The sequence below is a fragment of the Xiphophorus maculatus genome, chromosome 6, assembly GCF_002775205.1.
Source record: "Xiphophorus maculatus strain JP 163 A chromosome 6, X_maculatus-5.0-male, whole genome shotgun sequence".
NCBI classification, from domain to species: Eukaryota; Metazoa; Chordata; class Actinopteri; order Cyprinodontiformes; family Poeciliidae; genus Xiphophorus; species Xiphophorus maculatus.
Genome location: NC_036448.1, coordinates 9,353,149 through 9,369,103, shown reverse-complemented (window position 1 = coordinate 9,369,103; position 15,955 = coordinate 9,353,149). Strand labels below are relative to the sequence as shown.

The following is a 15,955-nucleotide window of genomic DNA, read 5'->3' as shown; positions in this document are numbered from 1 at the left end:
CAGTGCTCTCCTAAAATATGACAACCAACACACCATGTTTTTGATGTGTTCAAATTTCATTTGGATGAGCTACAAAAAATAAAAACCTCACATTCTCTTTATGCTCTTATAAAAAGACTAAAATACTAAATAAAAGATCTATTTTTGCATCTTAGAATGGCATACATCATACTTTTTAGAAGTTTTCTTTTTAAGTTATTGACCATAGTTATATTTATTTACCAAAATAATAATAAAAAAAAGCAACACAAAAATAAAAGAAAGAGGGAAAAAAAGCCAGTCGAGAAGCCAAAGTTGTAAAGAAGTTTGAAATGTCAAATTTGAGAAAAAGTCTACAGCTTGTATTTTTATTTTTATTTTGAAGATTTTATTGAAATCAGTGGAAAATGTGAGGAATACTGTTGTCTGGAAGCAGTAGCTTGAAAGCTTTAACACACTATGCATGTTTTTTGCATGTCGGATTTTTGTAGCTAAAACACTCACTCCATCCGTTTTCTGTCTTGGCATTTGGTGACCAGACATCAGTTAAATTTGTCCGCTTTAAAAAAGTTTTCTTTCTTAAATCTACAAAACTATATTCCTTTGTACACTGATGGGTCAGACGAACGTCAGCATATGCTTACTGCACGTGCTGACATATAGACTTTTATGTAAGAAACGTCTTTCCAAAATTGCTTTGAAAACGGCATAAAGATGGAAAATATAACCACATTTTTATTATTGTGTGAAACGAGAAATCTTGTAGCATTTTTTGTGCGTTTTGAAAATCATATGACAATCTCACAAAAATGGCCTGTTGAGTTTGGATTCAAGACAATAAAGTTTGTAACTTGGATGGTTTAAAAACTCAAAGTTCGACTTGGCATCAAATTAACAAACTTGAGTCTCATGAACAATCATTATGTAATTCTCTACCGAGAACAAAATCCATTTCATTTATCAACCAGATGCTTTGACTTATTAGTCTAACAATATGTCAATTTTGGCTTTAGGTTTAGAATAATGACAAAGCTGATCTCTGTGAACGAACTGCAAGAAATTATTTCAAAGTTAAATACATTTCACTAACCCATAACATCTTATTAAAAAAAGTCACAGTTCATAGTTTTTAAATGTTAAATAATATTTTCTGAAACATTTAAATATAAGTCTAAAGACAACAGTGGATTTAATTTTATAACCTACAGTAATGCGATCTTATAGACAGACTAATTTCCGCAACACTAACTAGAGTATACATTTCATTGCTTCAGTGAATTCTTCATTGACTTTTGCATTCACTGTGTTTTCACTGTATTTTCCCATTAAAAGATATGCCATCTAGATTGTACAATATTTGCCTATATTATATGTCAAGTTAAATGGCTTTTAAGAGAAGCTTATTGAAAAGTTTATTTTTCTTTTTTTGCAGCCACTATATATAATACAAATGCAAGGCTGCAGACGGGTATTAACTTTTCATTAGTTACAAGAAAGCAAGTGAAACAGCATTCACACACATTCTGATTAGAAACCCTGTTTGTCCTTGAGAACTGGAAGCAGAAACGGAGGGAGAGAAAGAAAGTCTTTATGTGATCTTCACTGGCATCTCTTCAAAAGCCCCTACCCCACTGAGCAAGAGTGGCACAAAGCATCTGCCTCCCATCATTCACAAAAGAAGTCAACATTTTATACTGTTAAACCCTGGATGGAGGTTTCCCATTTCTTATGGTTTTCTTTCACTTCTAAAATATCACAATATTTACTTTTCTGGGTTTGTTCCATAGTCTCGATTGCTTTTTTTTTTTGTTGTTGTTTACGCTCCTTTTTCGTTTTGGTTCTGTACACTCTCCTACCTTTTCTTTTCTTCACCCCAACTCCTTTTCAAACAAAATCCCATTCCCATCTGCAGAAAGCTGCAAAAAATGTAAACAGTCAAAGTCAGTGTTTTTGCTTGTAATGTTTTATTTATTTGGGACATAGCCCTCTCTCTTTGTCTGCGCGTCTGTGTGGATGGAAGTACTAGGATGTGTGTGTGTAGCAGTGGATCAGCTCTGTGCCCCTAGTGTGCTTTTCTCTTTGATTGTCCGGAGCATCAAATGTGAGATGGGTGAGGATTGACGGAGAAGCAGCAAGTGGTGTGAGCAGGTGGCTGTTGACATGACACCAACAAAGACAAAATAGCCAGAATGTTGAACTATGCACATAAATGCATAGTCACAAACACACACACGCAGTCACAGTTCTTTCAGCACCATCCCTCCAGAGCATTGGCACTCGCGCACACAGAGCTGGTTTGATTCTCCCTCCCCAGGAAGTAGGCCTTATGGTCCATCTTTGAAGCGCACCAGCCCTGGAAATGCTTCTCATGTTTGTTCTGTCTTTGCTAAGGGAAATATATCCCAACCTCCCTTTGCAGAAAGGTTGCTGTTTTCATAAAAAAAGGGTTATTTATTTGATTTTCTGACATTGGCGAGCAGAATGGTGAGGTGGGGAAGTGGGGGCACAGGATGACTTTGGTTACAAAGCAACCGGAGAGGCAACTCAGCCATTCCCCCTGAAAGAAGGTCCTACCAGGGTGACATCTCGGGAGTGGCGGACTCGATGTGATTCCGGCTTCAAATTACAGAACGCTTTGACAGGGTTTCTGTCTTCCTGTCTCAGTGGGAGCCGGTGGACTCCCCGTAATGAGATGTTAAAAAGCTAACCTCCTCTCATTACTCCTAACTGTCCTCCCCTTCCTCTCCTCTCTATTCCTCTCTCTCTCGACAAGCTCAGAGCAGGTTTTAATGAATATTTTAGTGCCCCTTGTTCTCATTCTGCTTGCTGCTTGGGATCAATGATTAAGTCAATGCTCCTACCTGACACAGCTCCCCAACCCCCAAACTATTTTGCGAGAGCATTCTTTTTATTACTCCAAAATCTTTTTTTAGCTTGCAGCACCACACCCTGCATATCACCCTCGAGGAATTCCTTCATTTACTCTCACTTAATCAAAACATAAAATGTGTTTGCTGTAGACTAATAGAGGTGGAGGGGGGTTAGCTAGTAGCTTTAATTGTCTCTTATTGAGCTTCGTTGTCGAGGGAATCACTGTAAGAAAAGCACACAATAGCGACAGGACGACTGATATGAATCTAAACCATCTAAGTGCTTTGTCAAATTTTACATTCAAATAATTTATCAAACAGGTGCCCGCTTTTCTGCCGGTCCTGTTTAGAAAGAAAAAAAAAAGCTCCACTGCCTTCTGGCAGTTTTGCAAAAAACAAAAAAAAGAAAAAGTTCTGTGAACATCCAAAAGAGAAATGAATGATGACATCTTCACAGTGCCAGATGGTTGTTAAATGTTACATGTCATCCTCTAACAAAATTAACAGTGAAAATTGTCAGACATGAATGCACTGAATGGAACCAAGCTCATGTCCCACTTAGCATGCTACTAAGAGGAAAAAAAAAATCACCATCTTCAGCAAAACAACCCAGATCCAGTCATTACAGTCCCTTTTTATGTGCTTTGTTAAAATGACAGCTGAAATCATGCAGAAATACTTTCAGCAGGAAGTGACAGGTGTTTGACTCCAGCGTGATCAAATCCCAGCCAGCCTTGTTTGTGATTGCTTTGGGCTGCAAATTTAGCAACACATAACTTATATTTCAGTGCAAGCTGATGAGTCATACAGCATAGTACAGGAAAAAAACGTACGTTTAGACAGCTAAACTAACTAGCGTCATCTTCCACCTTTCCTTGTCACATGTGGGCACAGTTTTCTAAGGTATATTCAAGAAGATTTTCTTGGAGTCGTGGTTGGTTTCAGTGCCTCTTCTTTACACCTCAGTGTTTCCACTTAAAGTGCCGAGGTAAAGGTGGAGTGCTGTGAATATCTTCCGGATGCACTGTAAGTCAGTATCTGTGAAGAACATTTGAACATTTACAGTTTCACCTTTTGAACAGAGTTTTAGAGTGAAGCCACTGTAAAAGCATCAGGTATAGTAGTGTTATTGTGAAAATTTCTTTTATATTTTTGTCAGGAGAGCATATTTTTTTCCTTTTCTTCTCATACCCTCTCTGCCACATTTGTGAGCAAAAAGCAGACTCGGAAGGAACAAGTCAAACTGTGCTTTTTGGTGTCAAACGGCACAATTTACATAAACAGTGCCAACTAGGAAGTGCTTGTTTTCTTCACTGAACCACTAAAACAATACAGATTCACTGATTGATAGGGATTCAAAAAGATGATGCCTTAAAATGGATCAAAGTATAAGAATTTCCCTACATTTTACTAATGCTAAATGGCTAAAATTACCCATAATTTTTCACAAGTATACATTGATTAAATACTAAATACTTTTTCTTGATTTAATTGCCATTCATTGTAGCCTACTTCTACTAAGTGCCAATAAACTAAATAAAAGAATGTAATAGGCAAGGTCTTTTTAATGCAACACTGAGATATTAAGTCATAAAATTACACTCATGTATTTGCACTACATTTTATGATTGAATGTGGTTCAAATATTAATTTGGAAGAGTCAACTGCATAAAATATGAGAGGCCATGACTGATGACAAAAACCAAAATAACTATTTGAGACCTTTGCTACCAGATTTTATTTATTGGAGTCAGATAACCACATTTCCATGTAGCACATAAGGAGTAATCAGTAGATTATTAAAATTACTTAAATCATCTGTTTTAAATGGGTTTTAAATGCCTCAAGGTAGTGTGATTTGATAGATCCTACTTACATCCTTAAAGTTACACACAAAATGACAACTGGAAAAGAAGGTTTCAGCAAAGGGACAAAATGGCCAGCGTTCATTTGGTAATCTTTTTCCAAATAGACATACATGTATCTCACTACATAATGTGAAATTATTCCCTTTTGATTTGCTCCAATACTGATGAATTTTTACATAATGATTTGACAAAATCTGGCTTTTGGCTTAAGCAAAGGATTTCTTTAAACTAACTTAAAATGTGAGATATCAAGGACTTGGAGTTGTTTATTAACCACTAAACCCACCTCATATGGGCGATAGCCAGTCTCCACTAGCTACAGTCTCCTCAGGCAAACACTGGGGCTTCAGTAGACGTTTATGGAATCGAGCACACCAGCAGAGTCATCTGTGACGCTGAGCTGATAAATAAAGCTTACAATAGTTTACTGCGTTTGTTTCTGGATATGCCACTTCCCTGTTTCTCTGTAATTTTACATTTATTTCAGTCAAGATGTTTGGGCTGCATGAAAAGGAGTCTGGCTGATCAACACACAGCTTTGTTTCTCTAATTACCATTTCTCCCTCAGCTACACCATGTCTATAAAATCTCAAAGGCATTTTAATGTTACATTGCACACGGCCCTTCTACCAGCGTTTCACTTCAGCCTGTGGGTTCTGTTGTTCCAAAGCTGTGACTTTCCCAAAGGCATCACTTTGTGCTTTGTAAATATTTGTGTGCGCTGTTTTTGCAGCTCAGCCCCCGTCAAACACTGCATGAATCAAGCGAAGCATTATATGGAGTACATATTAACAACAGAAGTAGGTGGAGTGTGAAGCTGAAAAATCTTTCATGCATTTTAATTGCCCACTCATGTATGTTCAAAGACATAATACTATCGTCACTTGGAGTACCTACAATTAACATACACTTAGTATAAAATGCAAAGGAAACTATTTCTCTGAAATTTTGTCTTGGATTATTATGTACTGTACATAAATCATGAACACCAACCTTAAATGAGGCAAGAGACATCTCCAGTACTCCATGTACTCGTTGGGTAATTTTGGTTGGTCAACCAGTGATGGGAAGGTTCACAACTTTTCCATGTTTTCTGCATTTGTGCAGAATGGGTTTCACATGGCTTTGTAAATGGTTCCAGACTGATAGATGTCAATGATTTTGTTTCAAAATGCAAAATCCGTGTGCACATCTGTATTTGATTGTGGTACCGACTTGCAAATTGGTTTAAACTGTTTACAGTTTCCTTACAAAATGTCCAATTAAGAAGAGGCACACAATCTTAAGGCTGTACTTTTATAAGCAGCTTGGGTCAAATTAATATGCAAGACTGATTACCTCCAATTACAAATCAGCAAAAAGTTATTACACCGCTCTTGCCCTTTAGCTTTACAAGGCAGTTTAATGTCTTATAAGCCATGGCTTCAGGTTTATGGCTGTAATGGTCTGTATTCGGTCTCACTACTCTCATTAAGCTGGTTTCCAATGGCAACAGTCACTTTTTTTTCCACTGCAGAAAAACCTCTGATGAACCTCTCCTACATCAAACGGTAGTCAGATAAAGTTATTCACTCTCTGGTCAACTTTGTGGCACACTTATCGGCTACGAATTATTATGTACAAACTTAACTGTGATCATGTAAATCATGTTACAGCAAGCATGGCACATCTTCTTTCCTAAGATGTATTGTATTTTACACAGTCTTAGCCTCCCTCACCCTATAGTGAATAGAAAGAACATCCTTATTCATGCAGCATTGAACTGAAATATTCAATAAAACATTACTTGTAAAAAATGTACAGTACGAGGTTCCAAAGGGCATTTGTAAGTTGTGAGCCTGGAGTGAAGATAATGACTGCAGTTTCCTAGAGGAGAAAAGAAGAAGATATTTCCTCATTAGCTGTGGTCTTGTGACGGCTGAAGGACTTAAGCCACTGATTTATTGAAGTTGTTATGTTTTGAAACCTTGTTGTGACCCTAAGCGGCACCGTAAGTGGGGGTGATGAAATGGGCCCCGTTAGGGAGTTCAACCAGGAGTCATTCGCTGCAAAAGAAAATAGACATAGTGAGTGAAGACACTCTTAATACTTTTTACTGTAGCAGTACAAATAAACTTTCCTATGTGGATTTCTTTTTCTTTGTTTTTCCACTATTCCAACCCTATTCCTACATCCAGGCATGGAGCCAGTAAAAATAACTAAAATAGGACACTGATGTTGTTGTTGTAGACTTTGGTTTTTGTTTGTTTTCTGGTGTCTAGTTAAAGTCTTTTTGAATTTTAATCCATTTAGGAGCTTGCATGTCAGTTACCTTAGACATAAAAAATGCTACACTTGCATCTGTCACTACTAGTGGCGTGTTAGATCTATGAACATGGGAGGAGCATACAGCAGCGCCAGCATCTCCGTCAGACATGTATGGATGTTATGGGCTTTTTTTAAAGGTCTCAAGTATTTTGCCCACATAGTATTTATCTTTTAATGCTTAGATTATTGCTAGTCCTTGTAAATAGGGTTTGACCTGTGTTAACTTTATTGCCTTCAAAATTCATCTTCCTATTAGAGCTAAATAATGCTTTGACTTGAACTCTATCTATATTGTCTTCATGAAATTGTTCTTCAGTATCTTGCAGACTTATCAATTAATCTTACATTTAAGTCCTTTTCAGTTGCTGCCTCCAAACGCTACAGAGGTTAAAGATGATACTGGACCTGTCTTTTATCTGGTTTAATCACTTGCATACAGTGTTTACTTTTTTACTGGTTGGGGTTTTATTCACTGCTTTTATACATTATCTAACCAATCCTATTTTGTTGCATTTTTTTATTATTGTACATGTATATCACTTTGATGCAAATTAGGTTGTTTTTTTTCACATGTGCTCTATTGAATGAAAATGGAATATGAAAAGTCAGTGGAGAAAGTTGCATCTGAAAGTGGGTCACTGGAGGGTCATGAATACTCATTACATGAAGCAACGGTGTTGCTAAGCTGGCCACACGACTCTAATCTCTTCACTAACCCAAGAAAATGGTTTACAATAGTTGAGACAGCGTAAACCTAACATCTTGGTAAATAACGCATCAGTCAGTTAAAGGGGCTGATCAGGATGGATTATGTAAAATCAACTTTTTTGAGCTTTATATTATGTTATAACGTTGTTCTCTCAAATACATAAAATATTCATAACACCCTTTTAAAATAAGCAAGATAAGGCTTTAGTTACATTGGTGAGTTCTAAATTATTTTAAGTTGATCTGAAACACCAACAAGTATTTGGGATTAACATATAGTAATTTAAAAAAGTACTCCAAGTTTAAAAGAGAACAGAAGTATACTCAAACATAAAGGGGAAATAAAATAGCACCAGTAAGTTTATCATCCTTTAATAGCAAACAAATTAATATTTCACACTTTTTTTTTCAGTGTTGACATTTTTGATTGTATAATCCTCTACATGCCTCAAAGTGTCTAACACCGTTGACACTCAGGCAGCACCACTGGCAGCTGACTGAACAAATAATATATACAGTCTGTCACCCAGTCTGTGGAGCAAGATTGGGCTTCACACATCTTTGCACATGTATTCATATAATGCATATCATTTGTCCGTCTGCACTGACAGAACCAGTCACTTCCATGTTTTAGACATAACTAATTAGATTTTTTTTAATCAGTGCTACCTTGGCCACCTGGTTATCATGTGTCAAAATGCCTCTAAAGCAGATTAAAGGACATAACATTTTTTCCCCAGAAATACTGTATTTAACCTTCTTTGCTACTAATGTGCACACGACAAAAGTGTTTGTATATAGTATAGATGTTCTTTCTCTGCCCCCATCTCATCTATCCCATAACCACTCTTGTATCAATGTCTTACCATGCTCCTCTTCCAGTACCCTCTTTTCTTCTTTGTCATCTTGGTCCACTGAAAAAGAAAAAAAAAAGTAACCTCCTGTTGTCGGTCTTTTCACCAGGCAGAAGAACTTTGCCCGAGGCATTGAGCAGCAGCTCCCAGATGGCATGGTGGTGGCATCGGTGCCAACGGAGGTCCAGTGCCACGAGGAGCTGTCAGACCCTGTGCCTGACCCAGAATACCTGACGGGTATGAAACCATATTCCATAGTTTCCTCTCTTGGCTCACGCCTGCACTGCAGTGTTTTATCACTGGCTGCTCCAAATCCAAATATGTCAAAAGTTATCTGCATTTGAGAGCTTAATAATCAGTGTGACTAGATGTTTAAGATCCCAAGGTGTTTGAACAACTATGGTGACATTTAGGCCGTCATTTACAATGCGATGATTGGTCACTGAGTTGAACAGCAAGTTATGAAGGAAGCTGACAACTTTCTAAAGGTCAACCACACAACTCTGTAAGTTCAGGTGGTTCCCAGACAAAAGTTTACAATTTGCTTTACAGCAGGTATATAATTTTTAACCACAATAAGGATAAAAATTATGCTGCTTTTTAATAAAAACACATTTTCTTAATTTAACATAGGCCAACTTTATGACTTTTAAGGAACCGTAATATTTTCAGCAGCTAATAACAGGTGGGTATGTTTTTGTTTTTTTTTTATTACAGGTTTAGTGTAAATTGTACAGGTTGCAAGACGAATGTGACCATAAGATTATCAGCTGTGGACAGCTACTGAAAATGACAAAACGCCAAACAAAAATGTTTGGAGGGGGAGGAACACTTTAATGAATTGGTTTATGAATGAACTATATTATTTTGTTTCCTTTTTTTTTGTAATGTTGTAACTTTACTAAACTGTACTAAATTTAATATGAAAAAAAAACCCAAAACATTTGAATGAATGATTACATTTCTAAAATTTTAATTAGTAGATTCAATAAAAACATAAAACCATTCCTTGGCTTGCCATGCATTTCCAGAATACCATAATTTTGTATGAATCATAAGGATATCTCATGTTTTCTGTTGAGCATAAACTTACAGTCTAAATTTACCATGATGGTTTTATTTAGAGAATTTAGTTTGAACAATATATTCTTTTAATTTGTTTTTCCTGCGACATTTCAGTTAAAGAGCAAATTAAGTCTTTAAAGAAGAAATCTCATAAATAAAGGGAGTATATTCTTCAGGACTCCATACATGTACAATCATTTTGTCTTCATTCACCAGGAGACTTAAACTTAATGAAAGTGATTCAGCATTTTTCGTGGGAGTGATTTATTCGGACCAGCTGCTAGATTTGCTTTCTACACCCGATTAAGTGGCTGTAAAGTGCCTCAGTTTAGAAATCCCTGAGTCCAGAGTACAATTTGTAGTTTTTCAAATAACAGCAGAGATGCAGTTCTTGTCAGAGTAGCAATTTAAAGCCACATCATTTGAGATTGTCTGAACTGTGATGGACAATCAAATAAGACGGGACAGCGTCAGCTCAAACTGCTTTTCTTGGACAAATTTGAGGATATTAAAGCCGCCTAATCTAAATGGATCTGCCTTTGTCATGCCCCTGAGCCCTCATTTTCCTCATCTTCCGCACTCGGTCCCTAGCTCTGCCTGCTCAGTTCAAACCTTTTTATCCATCCATCGCCCCTGGGTGTGAAGTGCACACAGAACAGAGCCCAGCACAGCAGCACTTCTCCTCTAGTGACTCTTTTCTGGGCTTTGGATGTAACAGCCGTGGGCCTCACTCAAAAGTAATATCATGAATTGAGATATATTTCCAGCCCATCCAGCAGTGCAGCACAGTAGCAAGCAGCATACTTTTGGGTCACTGTGATTTTTTTTTTTTTACTCTTCTATTAAATTATGGTAGAAGAAAACAGATTATTGATGTTACAGTGAGGGTGTCAAACTCCAGTCTTTGAGGGGCCGATGTCCTGCAACTTTTAGACGTGTCCATGGTCCAACACTGCTGAATAAAATGACTAAATTACCTCCACAGCTTGCATTCCAGGTCTACAATGATTTCATTATGTGATTCTGGCATGTTGAAGCCAAGATGCATCTAAACGTTGCACTTCAGTTTGACACTTGAGTATGTGGAAACTATAGTGCAGAGCTGTCCAAATCCAGTCCTCAAGAGCCTGTATCCTGCATGTTTTAGATGCTTCCCTGGTTCAGTGCACCTGAATCAAATAAAGGGCTCCTTAACAGGCCTCCATAGAAAATGGTAAGACACTGAGAATGTAATCGAATCATTAATCCAGCTTTGTTCCAGAAGGGACACATCTAAAACATGCAGGACACCAACTTTCATTGGTGTGGCATTGGTATTGGTCTAACGGAAAATTTAACAAAAAGAAAGATGACTTATTATGAACACAGATGAGGTTTTTCACTTCTTGAAACTGGTTAAACCTGGTTTCACAATTACGTACATACTTTAGCTGAATTGAAATTTTATATTGCCTTAGTCAGCAACAAATAACTGATCAGCGCGTCAAAGGGACAGGTAGGTTAGAGACAGTGCAGTCTTACCTCGTACTGCAAACAGCCTGAGAAGGCAGCAGTTACCACTTTCTCTTGCATCTCATTACAAGAATGTAGAACCATAACTTTTTGCCTTTGACCTTATTTTTGTCATTAAAACCTTTAACTGAACCAAGCATAAAACAGACTTCCATGCTTACTTTTAGCCACACCACCAAAGGAGAACCTTTGTATTTTATTTATCAAGCACAATTTTAATCTAAACCAAACGTAAAATGGTTGAAAAATGCCATTCCTTAAACATTTGTTGTATTGAAGCAACTTCCCTCTAAACCTGAAAAGTACAAAATGTTTGATGGTAGGGAGCGCTATTCTGTTCCTGGAAAAAGTTGGGTGCAAAAGGCCAAAACTGCAAAGGAACAAAGTTGTGAATCAACACAACACAAAAAGCCAGAATGCCACACAATAACCTTAGTTTGTCTTTGTTTTGTGTTGGCAACACATGCTTATAATTGAGTTAGTGCTACTGCCCATCAGTCTTATCATACCCTTAAGGGACATACGATGCATATAAAGTTCTACGCCCCACTTACCTACTGGTCTTTGGAAACAGATGGCCCTTCATAAGCTCATTGAATTCTTTCTTTAAAATACTTGCTATCTCCCAGCTCATTGACAGTGAACTGTGCAAGCAGCAGTGGAAAAACTTATTTCATCTTCACAATCTTGGCTAGGAAAGTGGTTGCACCATCCACATAAAGTCACCTGGGGCATCTTCTCACTTTACCGCACCTGTTCTCTTGGCCTTCCCATATCCACAGCGTGCACAAACACAATCCTCCCCAGTCCTATCTGGCTGGCTTCCTTCCACCACCACTCCTCTCCTGGCAAGCCATCAGCATTATCACCAAGCCTGAAGTTAATTGCAAGGCTCAGGTAATTGTCTGTGGTGTATACAGACGCGCAGAGGTGGTGCCAGCAGGATGAGCGTCTGTTGAGCCGCGATGAGCACATGGCACCTCTCTGTCCCTTGCTGATTCATCCAGGTTTTGTTGCTTTGGTCAGAGTATTTGTCACAATGTCAGCACTCCTTGTTCCTCCCCACTACAGTCCACACAGGGGTGAAATCATTCATCTTTCTTTTCATCTCTCCACTTGCAAGTCATTCATCACAAGGCCAGAGACCTCCGTCAATTATTCCAATGGGAGGGAGACTAAGAAAAGAGAGTCTTTTGAAAGGCAAATACATCTTGATTTAATTGGAAAACAGGTAATCCCAGCACAGCGGCGCAGATTTCCCCAAAGATGGAACTTGAGAGATAACTGACCAGAGGAGAGAGATAATACACTGAAAATTTAGGAGAAAAACAGACAATGGAGAGTAGGAAGGGAAATTAAAGGTTTATTGTTTGAAAGACTGGTTGAAAAGAATAAAAACCTGAAGGAGAATCTGTGGGAAGTTTTTTGGGTGAGCTTTCAGGAAAAAAAAAAACAGAACAGTCCTGACAAAGGAATCCATTGGTGGAGGTTAAAAGGGCAGCACAGGAGGCTTAATCCGTTGGCATCCCTTCCTGGTAGCCCCTTATAATGCCACGTTCATTATTTACATCTTGAGCTGATCTCTGCCTCTGATTGATTGTTTTAAAGTCCTAGTGTGAGGAGATTCAGAAAAGGAAGGCTAAAGGTAAAACTGTCGTCCCTCACTGTAACCATTCCATTTCGCTTTTTGACGTAGAATAAGACTGATACTTTTGGAGAAATGACTGCCATAAACTTTTAGGTGCTTCCAATCAAAGTTTTATGCAGCTGTTTTCGCAAGTCTTCATGTTTTTTTGTTGTTTTGCCATTCTTGCAGGATTCCCCAGTCCATTCAGTGTGGTAAAAGAATGGATTTCTTTTAACTCGTTTTTTTAAGATGTCAAATATTTTAGTATGTATTCTTTCAGTCTCATGTTATTTATTCCCCACACAGTGGCACAATGCAGGGATTTTGTTTTTTCCCAGTAGTGGGTAGATTTAAATTTTCTGAAGTCTTTTCATGAGTGCTGTGAAAAAATTTAGTTTTTTAAAACTATTTTTAACAGTTGGTCCAAACAGGAGCCAGACAGGTATACAGTGTAGTATGAAATGATGATTTCATAGGTCTTTTTCTTTATTACTTATCTTGACCACTGATCAAACTAATTATAAGACAACTATATTGAAACATGTATAGAATGTTTTTATGGGGTTTTTTCACCAAGGAAAGTATAGCACATAAGTGTGTTTGCGGCAAATAGTTGGCTGTAATTTGTTTTCAGTGCCTGGTACAACTCTTAATTTTGACCTGTAATAAATAAAATGCCACAGCTGCATAAAAATTGCAACACTCCAGAATATTACCAGCACCTTGTGGCTGATTAAAACTTGAAGACAAAAATCCAATTCTCTGAAGTAAGGCTCCCTTGTGTAAGAAATTTATCTTGCATTCTTGCTGATTATATCACACCAGCATTCTTCCAGTGGCACGTTTTGGTTTTTTCTTTCTTGAGATGTGCAACGTTCACTGATACGTTATTTGTGTGTGTGTGGATATGTGTGCAAGGAAAAAAGAAAAGGCAGACTTTCAGATTCTTCATGCTTTTCTGTCATACCGCACCATGAAATATGATTTCTCGCCATCGACGTTTATTTAAAAAAAAAATCCCTGATAGCCTTTCACAAAGCATTTTGTGGGTTGAATATAGGTGCGCCCCATCCTCCACAATAAAAAAGGCACTTGAGCTAAAATGTATGAAATCACTGTTGGGTGAACTTCAGACTTTTTTTCTATTAGAATTTGACTTGACATTTATGCTGAAAGGTTAAGACACAAAGTTAAATGCCAATTGTTCCAAACTCAGCTCCTATCCATTAATAATACATGGTTATTGGTCCAGAATGCAATTTAAGCTAATGAATATCACCGTAATCAGTGTATTTTAATATTTAGAGTCTTGATTGGATATAAATTGATCAACCAATCATTTTGGAAGCATGCTAAGCTTCTTTTTTTATTTATTCTTCTTTCTGCCAGAGCAGACTGAGTTTTTCCCATCAAGGTCATCTTTTGAATTACTGTATTCTCCTCATCTTGTCATTTTCAACTTGCTCTCCCCCTGGGTTCTGCCTGTGGCCTCTGTGCACACTCCCCGCGCTTCCAGCCTTTAGATATGTCAGCACTGAGATGGCACATAATCTATATTTTATAAGGCCTTGATATAATTGGTGGCAGTGAGGGAAGGTCATGCCTTCAGGGGCCTTCTTCTTTCCCCCATTGGTTTCCAAGACGAACTGCTCAAACAACAGCCCTCTAGTCAGGAATGTAGGTTGGAACTGAAGAGGCAGATTAGGCAGTCGGTACAGTGCCACTGTTTTAAAGCAAGTGGAGATTCAGAGAGTGCCGAAGTGTAGAAATTATTCAGCATGTATTTACTTTGAAACTTGTACGTGGGTTTTGATTTATGCAGCACTGAGACACGTTCTTGAGTTGGTTCTTAAGCACAACAGCCGTCTGGTTCATTGGACTGATCTTCGGTGTCAGATTTGTGGGAATAACTCCTGCATGGAGTTTGCTTTGGTTCGACGAAGAGATCTTATAGTGAAATGTTTCAAGTCAACTTAAATATAATCGCGTTTTGTCTCATAAGCAAGAGGAACTTCAGATGATGAAATGTTAAATTTATTAGCTTGTTTTAAGTGTGAAATTTTGCATTTTTTATATTTCTTTTTTGGATTATGCATAAGGGCTATGCTCATCAGTTTTACTCTTACTACCTCTTATTTCAGGCCATTTTCTTCTCCCAGTGCTATATGCAGGAATAAGCTGTCCCATCATCTGTCTCTTGAGTCCCTCAACTTCAACTTTATAGCAGCTTTAATGAAATTTATTGACATAGATCTAGTAAAATAGCATTACCAAAGCCTTGAAAGCTAATAAAACCATGTAATCCAAAACAGAAATAAACTGATCATTTTTGATATCTAAATGGAAGTTTTTATATGGCCACTGTTTTTTATTATTTATGTTTTATACTAAATTACTTTAAGCTCACTTTTTTGTTCCAGTATTTTTTGCAGGTACAAAAAATGCAATGTCGATATTGATTTAATGCACATTCACAGTAGTATTTCATGCAAGTCTCATAAATTTTAATGTTGAATATGAATTAAGATGAAGTAAAAACTCGCCTTAGTGTTAAAATTGCAAAATAAAGATGAGATGATGTGAATGCAGGCTCAATCACTGGCAATTTCATTTTCTGTTCCACTTTGGCTTTGGACTCTAATTAGCTGTTCAGCTAATTAAAGCAGCAGTTAAAGCTAACTAAAAATATTAAAAATGTATTTTTTAGTTAGTTCCTGCTATTAAGCTCTTGTCAGGAGATGAACCCATATGCAAACCATGACCACAATTCATTGTATAATGGCTAGATTTAAAAATAATAAATCTCAAAACAAAATGTAGTCTAATTTAAAAACAAAAGAATAGCTTATGCGGGTATCATGAACCAAGCATGACTTCAGGTTTAGGTTGTATATATGTATATATGGATATATGTAAATTATATGTGGCATCTCAACATTAAATTTTTTTTAACATAACTTATAAAATATTTGCAGTTTGGTTTAGCTTCCATACCAGATGTGTAGAAAGATGAATCTGGTGCTTTATTAGCTCAAAGCTATTTAGCTTTGTATGTTCATGTGACATATTACATTTGACTTGCACCATAAACTGTCTTCATCTCAAACATATCAACCAAAACAATGCTGGGAAAGCCAGAAATGAGGGTTGATTACTTTTAAATTT

General features: G+C 37.2%; 1 protein-coding gene across 6 annotated transcripts in view; it reads left to right on the top strand.

Annotated features, from left to right (window-relative positions):
* Positions 1–15,955, top strand: part of astn1 (astrotactin 1) — a 342,853-nt gene that overhangs the window by 159,419 nt on the left and 167,479 nt on the right. For all 6 annotated transcript variants that reach the window (XM_023335801.1, XM_014476012.2, XM_023335800.1 and 3 more), the window contains one exon: positions 8,696–8,823. In XM_023335801.1, the coding sequence (XP_023191569.1) occupies positions 8,696–8,823 (128 nt within the window). The remainder of the gene's footprint in view (positions 1–8,695; positions 8,824–15,955) is intronic.